The 21029-nt window shown below is 51.8% G+C and overlaps 1 protein-coding gene across 4 annotated transcripts; it reads right to left on the bottom strand.

The window, feature by feature from the left end:
- Positions 1 to 2984: 2984 nt before the first annotated feature.
- On the bottom strand, positions 2985 to 19134 carry LOC120406357 (N-acetyltransferase family 8 member 3-like). 4 transcript variants are annotated; one of them, XM_039541099.1, is made up of 3 exons: positions 11254 to 11276; positions 4618 to 4765; positions 2985 to 4083 (listed from the first exon to the last, which is right to left on the bottom strand). In XM_039541099.1, exons 2-3 carry the CDS (start codon positions 4689 to 4691, stop codon positions 3390 to 3392), a joined length of 768 nt encoding a protein of 255 aa, XP_039397033.1. In that variant the 5' UTR covers positions 4692 to 4765; positions 11254 to 11276; the 3' UTR covers positions 2985 to 3389. The 4 variants fall into 4 exon arrangements, with proteins under 4 accessions (XP_039397033.1, XP_039397034.1, XP_039397035.1 ...); XM_039541100.1 differs by lacking the exons at positions 4618 to 4765; positions 11254 to 11276 and adding an exon at positions 18762 to 19134; XM_039541101.1 differs by lacking the exon at positions 4618 to 4765 and having other exon boundaries at positions 11254 to 11304.
- Between the last annotated feature and the right edge of the window lie 1895 nt (positions 19135 to 21029).

Here is a 21029-nt window from a genome sequence, read left to right as displayed (position 1 = left end):
CTTCTGAAGCTGTTTTCAGTTAAGCCTGCAGCTTGGGGGGATGTGGTTTAGACCTGGATCTGTGTTGCAGCAGGCTAGCGTGTCTGGCTCCAGCAGGCAGGGTACTGAAGTCCCAAGCTGGCAGGGAAAATGGGCTTGGAGGTAGTCCCAGCACATCTTTCTCTTGAGTGGTAACAGCTCATTTAGACCCCATCATGTTATATTGTTGTACTCAAAGTACTATACAGGATCTTTTCAGGGGATTAAGGCAAAACGCCACATTTATTAGTAATACAGTAATACTCTACAATATGCATATGAGATATATCTCACAGTCATGCATTCACACACACACACACAGGCACAAACACACTCCGTCTTGCTGTTGTTACCAACTAGTTGCTCCCCTTAACTGCACTGGCCAGGTGAGTTAGATGGGGGAGGGGTGGAGCCGGGCTCTGCCGATCCGGATCGATGCTCCGATGGTGACAAGACGAGACCCGGGGTCCTCCTGCAAGACACCTCACATTTATAGCAGCTTCCCTCTTATGCAAATCTAGACCAGATTCAAAATCTGGGTCTGTGTCCGTTGGTCTTTGTGCTGCTTTTCTCTGGGTGTTGTCCCAATGCTGTTCACAGAGGGTGTTTTCTAAAGAAGGTGCTGGCTTCTAACCCCTGAGGCCGTCAGTGTGTCTGCGCTTCTGTGTCGGGCCCACTTGACAAGTTGTATTGTCCTTTGCTCTGGCTCCCATTCCCTCTGCAACTGTTGTCGCTGTCTGGAGGTGGGTGTCTTCCAAGCCTCACTCATTCACACCTCATTCAGTCAATAGGGCAATTGATTACAGAGTGGGGCGGGGGGGAGATCTTATTCTACTTCTAGCAAAAAGGCACATGTTTCTTTTACTGTAACTATACTATTCTTAGGGGCTATAACATTTGATACAAAGTTTTTTACCAATTTTCTATATAGGGATCTAATACAAAGTTGTATGAAAATAGAGAGGCCCAATGCCAAGTCAAATGAAATACAAAATAACATCATGCAAGATGCAATGTCAAAAAGATACTTAATACAGAAAGATACTTAATACAAAATAACACAATGCAACCTCATAAAGATTTATAGAGATAGTTAATACAGAGATTTCTCTACAATATGTATAGTTGGGATTATGTTTTCCAATGTGTGTTACTTTGCATTTATCAACATTGAATTTCATCTGCCATTTTGCTGCCCTGGCACCCAGTTCTGAGACATCCCTTTGTAGCTCTTCACCGTCTGCCTGGGTCTTAACTATCTTGAGAAGTTTTGTATCACCTGCCAATTTGGCCACGTCACTGCTTACCCCTTTTTCCAGATCATTTATGAATATGTTGACTAGGACTGGGCCCAGTACAGACCCCTGGGGGACACCACTATTTACCCCTCCCCATTCTGAAAACTGACCATTTATTCCTACCCTTTGTTTCCTGTCTTTTAGCCAGTTACCAATCCATGAGAGAACCTTCCCTCTTATCCCATGGCAGCTCACTTTGCTTAAAGCCTTTGGTGAGGGACCTTGTCAAAGGCTTTCTGAAAATCTAAGTACACTAGACCCACTGGATCCCCCTTGTCCACATGCTTGTTGACCCCCTCAAAGCATTCTAGTAGATTGGTGAGGCATGATTTCCCTTTACTAAAACCATCTCTGTCCTCACACCCCGCCGTAGGCAGGGCAGGGCTGCTCGCCCCAGCACAGTCAGGGACTGAGGCACAGAGCAGCTAAGTGACTGGCCCAAGGGCACCCAGGCAGGCTGTGGCGGAGCAGGGCATAGATCCAGCGTCACCCCAGTCCGGGCCAGTGCCCTGACCACTGCACCGCCCAGCCTTGTGCTGGGCAGGATTAAAACCAGGCATTCCTCCCGCTGTGGGGCCTGCTCTCCATCAGCCCCTGGGGCCTGGCTCAGCTGCTGCAGGAGTCCCTGCCCTGGGGATGGCTGGGGAGGAGCTGATGCCGCAGAATCCCGGCTGCTGGCTGCTGAGAACAGTGCAGGGCTTTCCCCCTGGGCGGCACCACCCAGCCAAGGACCCCAACGGATTGGCACCTCCCAGGCCCTGTGCGGGGTGGGGCCGGGGCTCTGGGGGTGTTGCATGGTGCTGGCACACGAGGCCCTTGGGGTCACACCGCTCTGGGAGACCCGTAGCTCCGGCCAGCCGCCCACGTCCAGTCCCAGCTGCCCTCCCCTGGGTACGTACCCAGCCAGCTAGCCTGAGCTCCGGCAGGCACACGGCTACTTTTAGCCCAGCAGTTCAAATCAGAGCTACCACGTCTCCGTCGACGCCCTGGGAACCAGCTGCCCAGCTGTGCCCTTAGCACCGAGGCCACGACCCCCCAGACTGAGCTGTGTGCTCCGGCCAAGCCGGGCATTTGCACCCTCGCTCGTCTCCTGCCAGGGCTGCTGCTGCTGCAATCGAGACACCTCGCGCTGCCTGGAAACGGGTGAGCGAGCGGGGCTGTCGGGGAGGTGCCGAGTACTCTGGGCTGCGAGGAGCGAGAGCAAGTGAGCACGGGAACCCAGGGCTGCCATGTGCCCGGCCCACACGGGGCAGCAAAGAGAAGGTCAATCCGGATACGGTCCGGCTCCGAAAGGACATTGCAGAACTAGCGGGTTCAGAGGAGGGCAACGGGGACGAACAAGGGCCTGGAAAAAACTCTCCCATGAAGAGCTCAGCAAGCCTGGGCTTGTTCACTCTTCTCCGTCTCCTTTCTAAGGTGATGAGCTCCACGTGAATAAAAGAACGAATGGGCTACAGAACCATGGTCCAGCGCTTCTGTTCTCCTTGTCCCAGGATACACCGACAAGGGGACAGCCAGCAACAGTGAACGCTGGGACATTGTAAACCTAGCAAAGGAATTGCCTTTCCACACAACACAGAGCCAGCCTGTGGAACTCACTGCTACTGGATGTTGTGTGGGGGGTGAAGAAATTGGCAAGATCCAAGGACTGGACATTTCTGTGGATGACAGGAATGAGACACGAACCTGTCAAAGGAGAGTGGGTGAAAATTCAAATGAACCTTCATGGAGGTTTCCTTGCCAGGGTCACCTGGTTCTTTAGGGGTCAGGGATCATCTAGAAACCACTGAGCAAATGGGGGTGAGTCTGATCCTGGCCAGCTCAGCTCCAGGGGTGAAGGTCAGATCCAGGGGACCCAGGTGGCTGTGGGGAAGGGGGAGCCCCTGGCCCTGGGGGAACAATAATCCCAAGCCAGCATCAGAACAGTGTCTGCGAGCGAGACTTTTCCTCCAAGCGCAGTTTATTTTTTAACCAAAAAGGCAAAAAGTAGCAACTTGCTGGGAGTTAATTAACAAGCCAGGCAAAGCTCCCAGCGGCTGAGTGGGCAGGTGAAGAATCGCCACCCCTGAGCCTTCAGCGAGATCCTGGAATCTCGTATCGGTAACAGAACACGGAGAACTGCAGGAAGCTGGCGAGGCGGGATGGGAAACTCTCCGAGACCCTCTGGAAGCCCAAGCTCTCGTACAGCTGCAGGGCTGAGTACTGAACTATGGAGGTGGACAGCACGACCGCACTGTACCCGCGTTCCTGGGCGAAGCGGATGACCGTCCTGCCGAGCGCCCTGCCAATGCCCCGGCCCCGGTGCTCCCTCCCCACGGATATGCGCTTCAGTTCCAGGGCGCGGCCCCTTTCCGAGGGGTCCTCCGGCAGGACGGCCGCCACCATGCCCACCACCACCCCCTCAGCCTCTGCCACCCAGAGACAAGTGTCTGCTGCCTCCAGGTAGGTTCTCCGGATGTCCAGTAGGTCGTTGCGAAGAGACTGCTGGACGTAGTCGGTCCAGAGAGACCAGATGCAAAACCAGCCCCCGATGAGAGTGAGCAGGAGAGCCAGGAGGGAGACCAGGAGGGACCCGGAGCCTGCGAGCACGGCCAGGAACAGGCCCAGGAAGAGCAGCTGGGTCTGGGGATGCTTCATCATGTGGATGTAGCCAGCAGGAGCGTGCTCCCTAATCCCATGGCTGAACATGGTGCGCACCGCCTCGTAGTCACCGTCCTCGTACTGCCGGATGCGGTACGGGGCCATGGGGCCGCACGGCCCAGGCACTCTAGGGCAGACAGAGTTTAAAGCCAGGGGAGCGGGTTGGGACATTGCTGATCCACCGGCCACTTCCCGCAGTGCCCCTCACTTCTCGCTGCACTGGGCTCCCCCGTCCCCCTCACTGACTCCTGGCAAACACCTTCCACGCCTCCACCCACAGCCCTGCCCTCCACTCCCAGCTACCTCAGCACCCGCCCATCAGCCCTGCCCTGCGAGAGGAGCACCAGGAACGGGTGGGGGGCGGGGGGAGACAATCTCTGCCAGGGGCTCAGGAGAGAGGGGCTGGGGGGCAGGGCAGGGGGATTCACTAGGCGGACGCTGCCCCTTTAAATGCCAGCCCCAGCTGGTGACAGGCTGGCCGTGGAGGTTCCATGCCCCACGCTCCAATCAGCTCCCCAGACTAACGGGGCTGCGATCCCGTCTGGAGGGGGACGGCAGGTGTTTGTGGATCAGCCTCTCCCCTCCCCCAGATCCACGCACAGAGCAGCTCGCACTGCAGTGGTCCCGTCACCCTTGTCCCCTTGCCCAGCGCGGTACCTACCCAGCGGGGGTGCAGCGCTGCGGGGTCACAGCCGGCCCGTTGGGCGCTCTCTGCTCAGGACGACCTGCTGCCATTGCAGGAGTGTTGGGAGCAGATCCCTGGATCCCGAGTCCCCGGAGATTCCACGGTCGGGAGCAGAAGAGGCTTCCTGGACTCGTGGGAGAAGAGCCGCTCTGTATCCAGGGACTTTTTCCCACGCTGCTGGGGACAAAGGACAATAACCGTCCGCTGGGACCAAGCCCCCAGGCAGCTCCTCAACTCCATGGGGAACTTCCTGGATTCCTTATTCCTCCTCTGCTCTTTCACCTTCTCCAGCAAGGAGCAGGGCAGGGGGCCCAGCCCTGGGATGGGAGTGTTGAGATGAGTTCCTGTCTGCATCCTGTAGAACTTGCCATACCAGTATTGCCCTGGCCTCTTCTTTTCTCATTCAGTGTTGAACGCATTCTAAGACAATATGCATTTCCTCACCTTTTGGGGGCGAAGCCAGACTTTAAGGCACCTGCTCCCCTACATGGTGTTAACTTCGCTTGTGCCAATCAGAAACAAACACAAACAGGTTTTGGGCCCCGTCCCCTATGACACTTCTATGATGTCATTGTGGGTACTTTATGGCCTGCCTGCCATGTGCAGGCAGGGAGAGGAGAAAGAAAACGAATCCTGTGTATACCCGTGTGTCCTGTGTATGCCCGTAAGCGAGCCTGATCCCCTCGAAGCCTCTCTCTCAGCTCACGTGTTTCAAACAGAGCTTCTACGTTTGCCGGTCGTTATGCGTTGGTTTGTATTTGTAAGTATCAGTTATTACTAAATGCTGCATCTTTGTTTATAAATATTGTTAGTAGATATTTTAGTCATTGTGTGTTTTAAGTTTCATTAACTCTATTAGCTAATCATACGCTGCTCCCTTACCCCTTGTAATTATCCCCAATAAAACTTTTAAATTGATTAAGTTTAGTGTGTGTGTGTGTGTGTGTCTGCAGTTTGCATCGTGACCACACTCTCCTTGCATCCCTTACCAATATAGTCTGTTGCCACGTGCAGCCTGGTAAATAACAGGCCTGCATTTTCTTTCGCCCCTGCGAGTCCGTGGCAATCCACATGGCGTCACGAACAGGATGCAGGGGAGTTGGGCCATGCCCGTGGCATGCTGCAGACCGCACAGATAATGAAACTGAACAGTTCCAACATTTGCAGTTTCACCTTTTTACTAGCCAAAATTCGACCAATCCAAAAATAGAATGGATCTGTTCCCTTGGCTCGGGCAAAACTCTAAAAGGCTATACTGTGCCTTTAACCCTGGCAGATACTCTGAGGATGTTTCCACCGTCCTGTTTAGCATGATATGCAAGGCCCTTGATCTGTGCTCTGTCCTCCACGGGGGCACAATGTTTGCAGCTAAACAGGCAGCCCCAGGCTCTCCTAAAGATGATAATGAGGAGAAGACAGAAAAGGTAGAGCCCATCACCCCCCCCCCCCGCCAAGTCCCTCTCAGAAAATTTTGCCACCCCCATATGAAGCTCCTAAAACTCCTCTGTATCCAGTTCTGCCAACAGCCCCAGAATTTACTGAATCTAAAACTGTAGCAGAAGCTTTGCCTATTGTGATAACTAACCTTGATGGAGTTAATCTTTCTTGGCTCAGGTCTCGCTACCTTCCTAGGTTGCTCTTCACTCCCCCCCTTTCCCCCTCTCCGCCTCTCCTCACTTCGGCTCTCTCTTTTTGTTTTAAAAATTAAAAGCTATAGTTTTTACAGAAACCTCCAAAAAATAAAGCAATTGAAAACAGAGCAAAACAAGAAACAAAAAGAAAACAAGGTAAAAACTTTAAATACGGTAAATTAATTATTTTAACCCTTCAGGAATGCAACAGCTGGAATTATTCCTAACTTTCTTGAAGATATGGTTGCCAAGCAACAGAAGTGCACTCTTTGCTTCTTATTCTAACCACTAACTAATATTTGTAACATGGGCTTTTCTTATTTCCATATAGCAGAGTTTTAAAATAATGTTAAATATAAAGTAATGCAAAATTCCTTGTTACCGAATTAATACAATACATTTGGCAAATACTAATATATTTTTATCAGATTTATGCTACAAGTTTTAAATAAGGTAATAATTTATTTATTCAAATGTTTAACCCTTTTACTTTTTATTTTTGGTTGTGTTATTTTGTATAAATATGAATAGAATTTTGGCGCCATTTGTTTTTAATTGTAAGTTTGTTCTGTATGTCGTGTGTGTGTTTTGTCTATGTTGTGTGTGTCACGTGACTATTTTTTTTCCAAAAAATTATTTTTATTTTGTTGCAACAAAAGTCAATTTTATACCCTTTTAAAAATATATATATAAGATGTGGTACCACACTATTTAAAATCATGGTTGGGGTGTAATCATAGTATATTAACACCAATTTTTTGTGCAAAGTTCAAAAAGGTTTCAGTTACAAATATATGTACATATATTTCTGCCTCAACAAATAATGCAATTGCAAACAAAGAAATTCTCTTTTATCAATCACAGTTTTGTTTTTTAAGTTTTTTTTAAATTTGTTATTAAAAAAAATGTAAGGGGAAACCTCAACATTAAGGTAAAGATAATATTAACAAATGTCAATTTCTTGTTTGGGCTTTTTATAAACTTGTTTGCATTTTTAATTATAGTTATAAGAATGTCATAACCAAAATGTTTTGAAATAACAATTTATGCCTAAAGCTAACCAAACAATTTCAACAGGTTTCCACCTTTGGCTCCCAAACGTAACAAAAAAGCATCATAAAAGTATACCCTCAAATACCCTCAAAGTATTTGCATGTATCTGTATTTAAAATTTATTTTGGTTTAATGTTATAGTTGGTTTGTATTTGTTATCCTGCTCTCCCTCACAACATCTTTGCCCACCGAGCCCTTAGGAGAGGGTGGGCTACAAACTTGGTTTGCCGCCTACTGGGTGCAGGAGGTCAGCGGAAACCAGTCCCGGTCAGCTCTGAGTCCAGAAGATTGTCTTGTTTGCTCCACTCAGTTCTCACCTAAATATCCATTACCCTTTCAATTTGTACCAATAGTTTATAATTTTTCTTCATTTAATATATCTAGTGTAAATTGTTCTTCCCCCTATGTGCAGTGGGCTGCTTTTACTGTTTGTAATAATTGTTCTTCACAATTTAATTCTTATGTGTTTCCAGTTCTTAATGCTTCAGGTCGAAGTGATCATAGCTTTCCTTTAATTGAGAGTATTAAAGTTCCAGCATCTCATTGTTGGGTTTTTGTTGGTAATATTTAACCCCAGCCCCTACTTGGGTTGGTACTTATTCTAATTGTTCTATGTGGAGTTTCTCTTATGCTAATACCTCCCTAACTAAACCCACTCTTTTTGGACTTGTTTGCAAACAGCAGCTTCCTCCCTCGCCTCCTCTATTGTTAGTTTTAACCCTGTTGATTATATGATGTTGTGATCAAGTGCTGTTTCAATCCCTTGCCATTGAAATGCTTGCTAATACTACAGGCAAGGGCCTCTTCTTAATTAATCAGCAGTTAAATTCCCTTGTTCAGTATAGTATTCAAAATAGATTAATGATTCAATATTTGTTACAATCTTCCTCATTTTGTACTAAATTTGCTAAAGTATATCCCAACTTTGCTGATAAATGCTGCGTTTCTTTCCCTTCTATTTCTCCTAATTTGTCCTCAATTGTTAAAGACCTGCAAACGTTCAGCTCTACTGTCAAGAGAGTCACGAGAATCCTTCCAGTTTTGGTCATGGCTCAATTGGCTTGGCCTTGCGCCCTACAAATCCTATTTCCAATCCCTGTTTGTGTCCCTTCTGGTTGGGCTTGCTCTTCTCTGTCTCGGATGTGCCTTCATTAAAGCCTGCATTCACAAGTTTGTTGCCTCGGCCTATATTGCTTCCACCCCCGAAGCGCATCCCCTTGTAGGTGGGGATGAGGAGTCGGACTCGGAAGTTTAGGTTTTCGGCCTAACTATTTCGGCCAGGGCACGGGGGCATGTTGAGATGAGTTCCTGTCTGCATCCTGTAGAACTTGCCATACCAGTATTGCCCTGGCCTCTTCTTTTGTCATTCAGTGTTGAACGCATTCTAAGACAATATGCATTTCCTCACCTTTTGGGGGCGAAGCCAGACTTTAAGGCACCTGCTCCCCTACATGGTGTTAACTTCGCTTGTGCCAATCAGAAACGAACACAAACAGGTTTTGGGCCCCGTCCCCTATGACACTTCTATGATGTCATTGTGGGTACTTTATGGCCTGCCTGCCATGTGCAGGCAGGGAGAGGAGAAAGAAAACGAATCCTGTGTATACCCGTGTATTCTGTGTATACCCGTGTATCCTGTGTATACCCGTGTGTCCTGTGTATGCCCGTGTGTCCTGTGTATACCCGTGTGTCCTGTGTATGCCCGTGTGTCCTGTGTATGCCCGTGTATCCTGTGTATACCCGTGTGTCCTGTGTATACCTGTAACCGAGCCTGATCACCTCGAAGCCTCTCTCTCAGCTCACGTGTTTCAAACAGAGCTTCTACGTTTGCCGGTCGTTATGCGTTGGTTTGTATTTGTAAGTATCAGTTATTACTAAATGCTGCATCTTTGTTTATAAATATTGTTAGTAGATATTTTAGTCATTGTGTGTTTTAAGTTTCATTAACTCTATTAGCTAATCATACGCTGCTCCCTTACCCCTTGTAATTATCCCCAATAAAACTTTTAAATTGATTAAGTTTAGTGGGTGGGTGGAGAGGCCTGGGCAGCGGGAGGGGGTGGGAGACCCCAGACGAGGCAGGTGTACGCTGGATAGAGAGGACCGAAGGGGTGAGAGGGAAGGGGGGGGGAGCCCCGGCGCTTGGGACATAGAACAAGGCACAACGGCCCATGCTGCCCGGGACGGCCCAGACTCGCTGCCCCTGCCTGGCACTGTCAGCTGCACAGCCGGGACTGCCGTCCTCCCTGGGCACGGCCAACAGACCGCAGGGCGGCCAGCTCCGTGCACCACGGCAGGCACTCAGCTCGGGGAGTGTTTTAAGGCACGAATGGCCATAAACCCCCTGCACGGCCACTTCGCCGCCCCACCCCCGGAGCGTTTGTCTGGTGGTTTGATTTGTCTCCCCCCAGCCAGTGATCACAGCAAACAGAAAAACATTGGGGAAATTCTCCCCAGCCTCGTCGTCGGAGTGCGTGAGCATAACTCCAGTGTCACGCAGTGTGGGGGAGTCCGGGCCCTGCACCCCCACTTCCTGCGACTCACCCTGACTCTCAGCCAGCCAGTAACACAGCAGGGTTATTAGCCGACAGGAGACAGTCCCAAGCAGGGCTTGTGGGTACAGCCAGGACCCCTCAGCCAGGTCCCTCTGGGGGCAAGGAGCTTAGACCCCAGACGTGGGGTTCCTGCCTCTTCCCAGCCAGCCCCAAACTGACACTAAAAACCCCTCCAGCCGGCTCTGCCCCCTCCTCCTCTCCCCCTCTCCCTTTGTCCAGCTTCCCGGGCAAAGGTGTGACCCCCCCACGCTTCCTGGCTCAGGTCCTGTCCCTCACCCAAAGTCACCCCCTGCTCTCCCCTCCCCCATGCAGACAGCCCCAGTAAAACTAGACACATTCCCTGGTCAGCCTGCCCCGCTCCCTGCTGCGTCACCCCCAGCCCCCGCAGGAGCCAGCAGCCATCCCAGGCCGCTGCAGGGGGGTGGGCTGGGCACTGACCCGGGAGCCTGGCACTGCTGGTGATGGGGGCAGGCTGCTCAGTGCCTCCCTTTGCACACCTGGGCTTGCACACCTGGGTGCGAAGCTCTGTGGATCTAACACTTCCCTGGGGAGACCCCGGCTGGCCTGACTCCCAGTCACGGCTCTAACCACAGGTCAGGACCCTCGTGCTGCTCCCAAGGCTCGCCTGCTCTGGGGCATGGTGAGCGACGGCTGCCCTCGGGGAAATGCTCCATGGCCTGACGTGCCCCGGATCCCCTCGGTTCGGTCTGGCCCTGACACACCCAGGCACCGCCAGAAGCTCTGGAGAGGGAGCGCAGCAGTCAGTGCTCGCCTGGTGATACCTGTTCTGCTGCCCGGCTGGGCAGGACGCCTGGGTTCTCTCCCCCGCTCTCAGAACGGCCGGCGCTCCAAAGCTCAGTGTAGCTGCGGCCTGGCCAGCCAGTCCCCACCAACAGCCCCCCCAGTAACACCTCCTGCGTGGGAGCTGCGGGCTGGCCAGCTCAGGGCCTTGGACGCGGTTTCAGTTCCTGCGTTTGCAGCTGAGTGAGGAGCAAAGCCTGTTCCTCTCCCGAGCAGCCCCATAGCACAGGCCCCCCCAGGCCAGCCATGCTTCTGTGGCCGTGCAAAACCCCAGAGTGCAGCGACACGCTGCAGTGCCCCCAACCAGGGCCTGCTCCAGGCACCAGCAAAGGAAGCAGGTGCCTGGAGCGGCCAATAGAAAATGGGTAGCACGTCCGTCCGTTATTGGGGCAGCACGTCCGGGTCTGTGGTGGCAATTCGGCGGCGGGTCCTTCACTCCCTCTCTTTCTCTTCAGCGGCATTTCGGCGGCAGCTCTATCGGGTTTTTCTTTTTTCTCTTTTCACCACTTGGGGCGGCAAAAAAGCTGGAGCCGGCCCTGCCCCCAACCCCCTCTCCCAGCTGCCGGACTCACCTGTGCACAGACCCCAGCCGGAGTGACCCCCCCCCCCTTCCAGCCAGGAGCTCCCCCACCAGCTGCGTAGCCGCCCTCCCCGGGAATCCAGCCAGCGGGGGGGACCCAGGCTGCTTAAAGGGACAGCCGGCTTCAGAGAGAGCCTGACAGGCAGCTCCGCCTGGGGGGGCAGGTCAGCTCCCCCCCGACAGCCGCACTCAAGCAATAAGCCGCTCGCCCCCCCGCCAGAGCTCCCCCCTCTAGCTGCTCCCCTCCCTCGCGGCGGAAGCTGCAGCTGTTTCCCGGGCGTGGAAGCAGATTATAGCTGCGTCCGGTCGAGCTGCTCTGTGGCTGGGAGCCCCCATCTCTGTAAGGGGGTCACAGCACGACCCACCCGCCCTAGGGGTCAGGCCTCGGCCACGTCCCGCAGCAGCCAGCAGCCAGGCAGTGTGGGCGAGTGGCTGGGGCAGTGGGTTAGCGTGCAGGAGGCGGGGCTACCCCCGCTCTGCCCCTCAGCCCCTTCCCCTTTGCCTGGGGCTTCTCTGTGCACTGGGAGCTGCTGGGGGCACAGACTGTCTGGCTGCGTGTGTGCAGGACAATGGGGGTCCAGGCGCTGCGGGGGTCACACACACAACGAATAGTGTCACTTGCAGGTGGAACTGGGGGGCGGGGGATGAGCAAACTGGAGCCACAGCCCTTTCCCCCTCCCAGCCCCTCTTGCCAGTATCCGGGGGGGAGGGGGGGACTCAGGACATGCAAAGAACAATGAAACCTGCCCCGGGCTATTCGCATCCCACTGGAGCGAGCTGTCGGCCAGTTCATGTTGTACCAGCTCCTGTGCCAGCTCTGCCGAGGAGAGACACCCCTGATGCTGCGGTTACTGCGGAGAATCCACAGGCTGCGGCAGGGCTGTCTGAGGGGCCGGGACGTTTCATAGTGAAACTGTCCCCAAAGTTTTTACCTCGCGCCCCCCTTAACCCTGTCCGCGCCCCTCCCCCCGCGCTGAGGCTGGGAGCAGGGCGGTGTCTCCGGGTGAGGGGGGACACAGACAGGGGTGAGGGGGCCGAGGCTGGGGCCACAGCTGGGGCGGGCCTGGGGCCGGGAGCAGAGGCCTGTGTAAAAACCTGGGGGTCCTGCAGCACCCCTACAGCCCTACTTCCCGCGCCTAGGCTGGCCGCTGCAAGTCCTAACCGGATGGAAGGCCCCCGGCTATTGCCATGCAAATAAGCCTGAGATTGGTGCTTTGTCTCAGCGGCTCTCAACCGTTCCAGACCAGTGTCCCCCTCTCAGGGGCCTGGTTTCTCTTGCGTTCCCCACAAGTGTCATCTTGTTAGGTAAAAAGCAAGTCCTTACTCACCTCTCCAGCACCCGGGTTTGTGCGGAGTTGGTATAGGGCTCAGAGATCTGTCAGAGACCAGACAACAATTCGTTGATCAACGGGCTCACACCATCCTTAGCTTAAGAGCAAAGCTTCGGAGTAAGTGTGGCAAATTTATTAGGGGTGAGCATCAATGTTTATACACAGAAGTAAACAAAGTGATTAACAGATCATAATGGTCATGCATAATCAATCAAGATTCTACAGGATAAAACAGGTTAAAATGTAAATTAGAAAAGACAAAGGAGGAGATGGCTGCTTATTGGGGGGGGTGTCATGAGTAGTTCGCAGGTCAGAGCTTTGATTAAAAGTTTCAGATAGAGACATCAAGTCTGGGTTAAGTTTCAGTTCATAAAGAGTTCAGACTCAACATTCCTCCATTTGTAGCTATTGGGATAACTATTTACCAAAAGCTACACCCCATTTTAAGGAGCCAAGGGCGCAGCAATTTCAGCCTGGGCCAACTCGAAGAGAGTAAGGCCTTTGGCTGAAGTAGAAAAAGAATAAACTGACCCACATGAGTTTATGAGGGAGGGAACACACTGAATACAGCAACACAGTATTATAAGGATTACTATGGCCCCAACAATACTAACATTATGTCTAAAGCCATTCGGTTTTGCAAAGCTAACTGGCGCAGCTGGGACATTTCCCCGGCCTGATTCTCAAATAGGGTCGCAGTTTCATTGGTTACCCTGAGATATCTGTTAATTGGCACTCCTGTTTTGTCCCATGTAAGATTGTGTTGGACTGGATCTTTTACTCTAGCCGGTGGCATCCAAGTCATATTAGCAGTGGTCAGGGGAATGGGTGTGAAGGGGAGTCCCTGTTCTGCATTTACTGGAAATTGAGTACATACCCAGCAATTACTTCTATTTCCTAAAATACGAGTTTTAACTCGTGGGAATATCTAATAAAGCATTATCTTCATAAGCAGAAAATAAACTAAAAAGGCATAATAAAAAACATACAGTTGTCAGAATAAAAGGTCCTCTCATTTTTTCCGAGTCAATTTAAGTCTGATGTCTGAAAGAGGTAAGCTGGTCCACTGGTCAGAGGCAGCGTCCTCAGTGGTGGCAAGAGCTGCTGGTCCGTCACTGTGGTCCACTACGGCTGGCTTGACGTGGGAGTGGTGGATCCAGGATTTGCGTCCTTCCAGGAACACTGCAGTCTGGGTTGTTAAAAGAACCTGGTGGGGTCCAGTAAACCTCGGCTGGAGGGCGTCGCCACGAACGAACTTTTTGGCCCAGACGAAGTCCCCTGGTTGGAACGGGTGGATCTGTTCTTCCAGCGGCACAGTCTGGGAAAACTGTGAGGCTTTCCAAAGGGTACGGAGGCGACCCTGTAGGGAGAGAAACTGGCACGCGGTCATATGATCCCCTCCCAATAGTGAAACATCAGCACGTGGTAGCGCCCCGCCTTTGAAAGGGGGGTGTCCATAGAGCAGTTCAAAGGGGGATAATCCCAATACACGGGTTGGGCGAGTGCGAAGGTGAAACAGGACCAAGGGAAGTACCTGAGGCCACTTTAACCCTGTTTCCTGACAGTATTTAGCCAATGTAAGCTTAAGCTCCCTATTCATACGCTCAACTTTCCCGCTAGACTGGGGGTGGTAGGGTGTATGAAAGGAGTGTGAAATGCCCAGTCCTTGTTCTAAATGGCCAAGGACATTACCAGTAAAGTGGGGTCCGCGATCTGAATCAAGTATGAGAGGGATGCCAAAACGGGGTACAATGTCTCTAAGGAGGATCTTCGCCACTGTGGCAGCAGTACAATTAGCAGTAGGAAAAGCTTCAACCCATGAAGTCAGAGGGCAAACCAAAACAAGGAGGTGCTTTTTCCCAAAAGCCTTTGGCATATCTGCAAAGTCAATTTGAAGATGTTGAAATGGGGCAGCAGGCGGAGGTCTTCCACCCTTAATTTTGTTAAGAGGCGGAGCAGGTCCATTTCGCTGACATGTGCTGCATGCTTTCACTATTGACAGGCAGTAGGGTTGAATGCCTGGAGCATACCAAAAGCGAGCGATGGTGTCCACAAGGGCGTGCGTGCCGTAGTGACCCCCCTTATCATGGTGCCAGCGAACTGCCACGGGGTATGTGGAGCGAGGGAGGCAGGCTCGGCCATCCGGCATAAGCCAGGTCCCTTTGACCAGAGTGGCTCCGAGGCTCTCCCACGACTGTAGTTCAGCAGCGGGTACTGGTACGGGGTAAAAGCATACTTGCTATCAGTAAAAATGGTAACGGTCTTACCAGCGGCCAACTGGCAAGCTCGGGCCAGGGCATAAAGTTCGGCGGCTTGGGCTCCCCAGTTGCCTGGCAGTGAGGCGGCCTCTTGAATGTCCCATTCAGAGGTGACTGCATAACCGGTGAAACGCTTGCCATCAACATAGAAGGAGCTTCCGTCCGAGAAGAGGATGCAATCAGGGTTGTCCAGTGGCACGTCAAACAGGTTGTTCCTTATCTGTAAGATGCTATGAACTATTTCCACACAGTCGTGCTGATCCTGGAGGACTGGCAGGTCAGGAAGCAAGGTAGCTGGATTAAGGGGCCCACACCTTTCAAAAATTAGGTTAGTGTCTTCTAGGAGTTCGGCCTCTAGCTGCTGCTGACGATGGGCCGAAAAGACTTGGGTCGTGCCCCTACGCAGAAGGGCTGACAAAGCATGAGAGGTCCAGACCGTGGTAAAATGACCCAGGGTCAGGCTCTTTGCCTTTGTGATCAGCAGGGCAGCTGCTGCCAGAGTCCGGGTGCAGGATGGGGTTCCCTGAGCGACAGGGTCGATCTGCTGGGAGTAAAAAGCAAGCGGGAAATGGTGGGGCCCGCTCAGCTGGGTAAGGACGCCACTAGCAATTCCGCCCCTCTCGTGGACAAAAAGGTGAAAGGGTTTGCTGTAATTGGGGGGGGCGGAGAGACATGGAGGAGGCCACACTGTCCTTGAGTAACTGAAAGGCTTGGATCGTGTCTGGGGACCACTGCAAAGGGTCAGGAGCAAGGTTAGCAGTCAGTCGGTGGAGCGGTTTGCTCAACTCCCCGCAGGACGGCAACCAGGGGCGACAGAAGCCAATTAATCCTAAGAAACCTCGAAGTTGCTTCTTGGTGTTTGGCAGAGGGCAGTTTTGGATAGTCTTTATGCGGACTGGGTCCATTTGTCTCCCCTCTGGGGTTAACAGGAAGCCCAGATATCGGACCTTCTGTGAGACCCACTGAATCTTGTTAGGGTCTACCTTGTGGCCTCTGGTGTGTAGGTATAATAAAAGTGCCTTACCATCGATGCGGAGGGCGGCTTCTTCGCGGTTACCTAGTAGGATGTCATCTACGTATAGGACTAACGTGGATCCCTGCGGACTGGTGAAGCCTTCCAAGTCGTGGCGGAGGCATTAGCTGAAAATCGTGGGGCTGTCTCTGTAGCCTTGAGGAAGTCGTTGCCAGACATAACTTTGTCCCTCCCAGGTGAAACCAAAGAGATATTGAGAGTCTGGGTGCACAGGAATGCTGAAAAAGGCTGATTTTAAGTCAATAACAGTGAACCATTCAGCATCCCAGGGGATTTGGCTGATGATAGTAGCTGGATCAGGAACTACTGCATGAAGAGGGACCACATACTGATTAATAACCCGTAGATCCTGTACAAAGCGCCAACGAATAGGGTCTCCATCCTTTTAGGAGGCTTTTTGACAGGCATTATAGGGGAATTACAGGGAGTGCGATGAGGGCGGAAAAGATTTTGTGCAATGAATCCCTCGACAATGGGGTGGATGCCTTCCCGGGCTTCCAGCGACAGGGGGTATTGGGGGACTGACGGGGGCTAAGGAGGGCTTCACTTGAATCCTTACTGGCTCTGCTGAAAGGAGCAGGCCAACATCAGTGTCAGAAATTCCTCAGAGGGTTGAAGGCAAGTCAGTGAGGTCAGGGGAGAGAGGGGGGGTTTCCCAATTACCCTGAGTTAGGGCCGAATCTCCTAACACTGTCATCAATAATCCTACCCCTTCAGGAGTGCAGGTTAAAGTAGCCTCAAGCTTACAGAATAAATCCCGGCCCATCAAAGGGATCGGACAAGCTGGGGAAAAAAGAAAACGGTGAGAAAAACATTTATCAGCATAAATAACATTTAGAGGCAAAGTGAGTCCCAGAGACTGTGGGTTGCCTTCCACCCCAGTTGCAGTTTTAACCTCAGAGGATAGCCAGGGAGAGGGGGCATGATTTAAAAGAGAGAAAGTAGCTCCAGTATCAATGAGGAAACAGACAGGCAGTCCCTGGACTGAAAGGGTTAGATGAGGCTCTTTGCTGGGAGGGGAGAAAGTGAGGAAAGAGCCGGCTAAAGACATTAAGGAAATAAGACCATCACATTGTTTGCCTTCGCCCCCGGGGTACCGTCATTGAGAAGGCTGAGTTCGCTGCAGCTGCTGCTGTTGCCCGTAGTTGATCCAGGCCTGAGGAACGGGCTGGGCTGGTGGTGCAGGGGTGTATTCGTCCCTGGTGTAAGTATCTGCGGATGCGACCGGACCCTCTGGGCGTCCCCAGGGGCATTCACGTTTAAAGTGACCGGGTTGTCCGCACTGAAAACAATTTCCTGATGGCTGGGGTTGCCAGGACCCTCTTCCCCGAGCACCCTGAAATCCCCTGCCACGGCCACGGCTTCTGCCTCGAATACCACCGCGAAAAGCTAAAGCCATCAACTTATATTCTTCCTTTTTCTCTTTCTTTTTACTACTTTCCCTTTCTTTCTCCCATGCAAAATCAGCTACGTCCAACACTGAAGTGACTGACTCACCTCCCCAACCAGGGCGAAACTTTAAGAAATAATCCCTTACAGGGGGTACTGACTGATTCACAAAAAATGAAATAAGAGTAGTATGCATCCTGCTGCATCTGCTTGATCTTTTGCCTAGTAATTACTCCTCCCGAGGTGTGCCCTTCCATTTCCTCCTTATCCCTCTGCAGAGATTCCAATCTGGAGTCCTGCAGATTCCCCTCTGCACTCTGGAGAGAGCCCCCCTGCGGAGGAATAGGGGCAGGTGCAGTGGGGACCAACTGACGAGTTAAAACACGCCGTGGTTTACACCCTTCATCGAAATAACATGGAGGGGGTTCACTCTCAGAAGAATACCTGACTGCCATAATTTTTAAAGATTTCCACAGCTCTGCTACTGTGTCCCAACAAAACCAGTAACATAACTGTCCCGGATGGTCTTTTTCGATCTGGCTCCTTACTCCTCTTAAGGCAGCCTGTTCGAAAGAGCCATACGAAGGCCACCTCATCTCCGGGTCGGCCAATACCGCGGTATACCCAGTCCAATTCCTTACACACAGTGTGTACAACTTCCTCCTAGACATTCCTGTCTGTACTGGGAGTTTCCCTTCATTCCATAACTTATTTACAATCCCCAGCGGACTCTCAAGAGGCACGCTAGTCCCTTGACCCATGGTGTCTGACAGGAGCCCTCCAACTGGCGTTTATCCTGCTGTCCAGTACACGACCCCTCAATATTGAATTGGCTGGGAGAAATCTCCCGTGGCGCCTGCCAATTCGTATATGAGTGGTCTGACCACCGGACAGAGGCACCGCACCAGAAGGAATCCCGGACGAGCCCCCAAATTGTTAGGTAAAAAGCAAGTCCTACTCACCTCTCCAGCACCCGAGTTTGTGCGGAGTTGGTATAGGGCTCAGAGATCTGTCAGAGACCAGACAACAATTCGTTGATCAACGGGCTCACACCATCCTTAGCTTAAGAGCAAAGCTTCGGAGTAAGTGTGGCAAGTTTATTAGGGGTGAGCATCAATGTTTATACACAGAAGTAAACAAAGTGATTAACAGATCATAATGGTCATGCATAATCAATCAAGATTCTACAGGATAAAACAGGTTAAAATGTAAATTAGAAAAGACAAAGGAGGAGATGGCTGCTTATTGGGAGGGGGGGGTGTCATGAGTAGTTCGCAGGTCAGAGCTTTGATTAAAAGTTTCAGATAGAGACATCAAGTCTGGGTTAAGTTTCAGTTCATAAAGAGTTCAGACTCAACAATCTCACTTAAATCTACTTCCTTACAAACCCAGACCTAAAAATACCAACGTGTCACAGCCCAGTGGCTGCGTCTCATTTATGCCACGTACTTATAAAATAAATCGATTGGAATATAAATACTCTACTTACGTTTCAGTTTATCATCTATAGAGCAGTATAAACCCGTCAGGGTCTGTATGGAAGTTTAGTTTGTGCTGACTTCGCTCGTGCTGTTCACGTGGCTTGTTGTAAAACTAGGCAAATCTCTAGATGAGTCGATGTCCCGGCTGGAAGACCCCTGCGTACCCCCGGGACACACGTACCCCTGGCTGAGAACCACTGGTTTATCTCACCCACATACACCCATGCACACCCCCTACCTCAGGCCAGCGAAGGCGGGTGGAGAGTGTTCTGCAGGGCAGTGAGAGTGAAAGGAGGGAGCAGGAACGTCTCTGTGTTTCCAGGGGAAGAGCGATTGAACGAGAACGCACAGGGTTGCGTCCTTGAGCATGCAGGGGTGTAATCAGGAAGGCCAAAGCACAACTGGAGTTGCAGCTAACGAGAGGTTAAGAGTAACAAGAAGGGTTTCTACAGGTATGTTAGCAACAAGAAGGTCAGGGAAAGTGTGGGCCCCTTGCTGAATGGGGGAGGCAACCTAGTGACAGAGGATGTGGAAAAAGCTGAAGTGCTCAATGCTTTTTTTGCCTCGGTCTGCACAGACAAGGGCAGCTCCCAGAGGGCTGCACGGGGCAGCACAGTATGGGGAGGAGGTTAGCAGCCCTCCGTGGTGAAAGAACAGGTTAAGGACTATTTAGAAAAGCTGGACATGCACAAGTCCATGGGGCCGGATCGAATGCATCCAAGGGTGCTGAGGGAGTTGGCTGATGTGATTGCAGAGCCATTGGCCATTATCTTTGAAAATTCGTGGTGATCAGGGGAGGTCCCAGATGACTGGAAAAAGGCCAATGTAGTGCCCATCTTTAAAAAAGGGAAGGAGGATCCAGGAAACTACGACCGGTCAGCCTCACCTCAGTCCCTGGAAAAATCATGGAGCAGGTCCTCAAGAAATCAATTCTGAAGCACTTAGAGGAGAGGAAAGTGATCAGGAACAGTCAACATAGATTCACCAAGGCCGTCATGCCTGACCAACCTGACTGCCTTCTATCATGAGATAACTGGCTCCGTGGATATGGGGAAAGCCATAGATGTGATGTATCTTGACTTTAGCAAAGCTTTAGATACGGTCTCCCACACTATTCTTGCCAGCAAGTTAAAGAAGTATGGGCTGGATGAATGGACTATAAGGTGGATAGAAAGCTGGCTAGATCGTCGGGCTCAATGGGTAGTGATCAACGGCTCCATGTCTAGTTGGTAGCTGGTATCATGCCAGGTGCCCAAGGGGTCGGTCCTGGGGCCAGTTTTGTTCAACATCTTCATTAATGATCTGGATGAGGGGATGAACTGCATCTTCAACAAATTCGCAGATGACACTAAGCTGGAGGGTAGGGATAGAGTGACCTTGACAAATTGGAGGATTGGGCCAAAAGAAATCTGATGAGATTCAACAAGGACAAGTTGCACTTAGGACAGACGAATCTGATGATAAGGTACCTGGCCCCGTGGGCTCGGGAAATGCTCTTACCCTGGCTCAGGCACAGAGAGGCTTGTTCACACTCACACAGGCAGGCAATCGAACCCAGCTCTGACTCCTAGTCAGGGCCCTAACCACTGGGCCTGCCTTCCTCTGCCATCAGCCAATAGCAGAGCAGGCTGTTCTGGGATGCTAGGTGTTACATATAGGCCTGATTGTGGGCTTGACAGAATTTTGGGGTTGCCTTTTGATATTCTTGTATCCTTACTAATATGTGTGATCAAAGACACCGTGTGTTGCTTCTCACAGAATCACAGAATATCAGGGATGGGAATGTTGTCTAGTTCTGCTGGGACTGTCTGCATGGGGGAAGGGAGATCTGGGGGTGACTTTATTTGACGGACGGTACCTGAGCCTGTAACCTGAGCCAGGAGGGGGGTGGGGCCAGGTGACACCTTTGCCTGGGACACTAGACAAAGGGAGAGGAGGAGCCGGGGGGAGGGGAGGGAGTCAGCTGGAGGGGGGGTTCAGTTTGGGGCTGGCTGGGAAGAGGCAGGAACCCAAGTCTGGGGTCTAAGCTCCTTGCCCCCCAGAGGGACCTGGCTGCGGGGTCCTGGTTGTACCTACAGGCCCTGCTTGGGAGTGTGTCCTGTTGGCTAATAACCCTGCTGTGTTACTGGCTGGCTGAGAGTCAGGGTGAGTCGCAGGAAGTGAGGGTGCAGGGCCCTGACTCCCCACACTCTGTGGCACCCCCCAGAGCTCTGCCATGCGACTCCACATTTGCGCAGGTCAAACGCAAATGGACTTGAGAGCGCGGAGATGCAGGA

This window comes from Mauremys reevesii, linkage group 5 (genome assembly GCF_016161935.1).
Source record: "Mauremys reevesii isolate NIE-2019 linkage group 5, ASM1616193v1, whole genome shotgun sequence".
Lineage (NCBI taxonomy): Eukaryota > Metazoa > Chordata > Testudines > Geoemydidae > Mauremys > Mauremys reevesii.
The sequence above is the reverse complement of the archived record's forward strand: the minus strand, read 5'-3'. Positions and strand labels throughout refer to the sequence as shown.

Bases quoted from the DNA above. Each gene is read 5' to 3' on its own strand.
- LOC120406357 (XM_039541099.1), bottom strand. From the start codon at position 4,691: ATGGCAGCAGGTCGTCCTGAGCAGAGAGCGCCCAACGGGCCGGCTGTG. The intron at 4,084-4,617 runs GTAGGTACCGCG...TGTCTGCCCTAG, and splicing joins CAGCGCTGCACCCCCGCTGG to AGTGCCTGGGCCGTGCGGCC.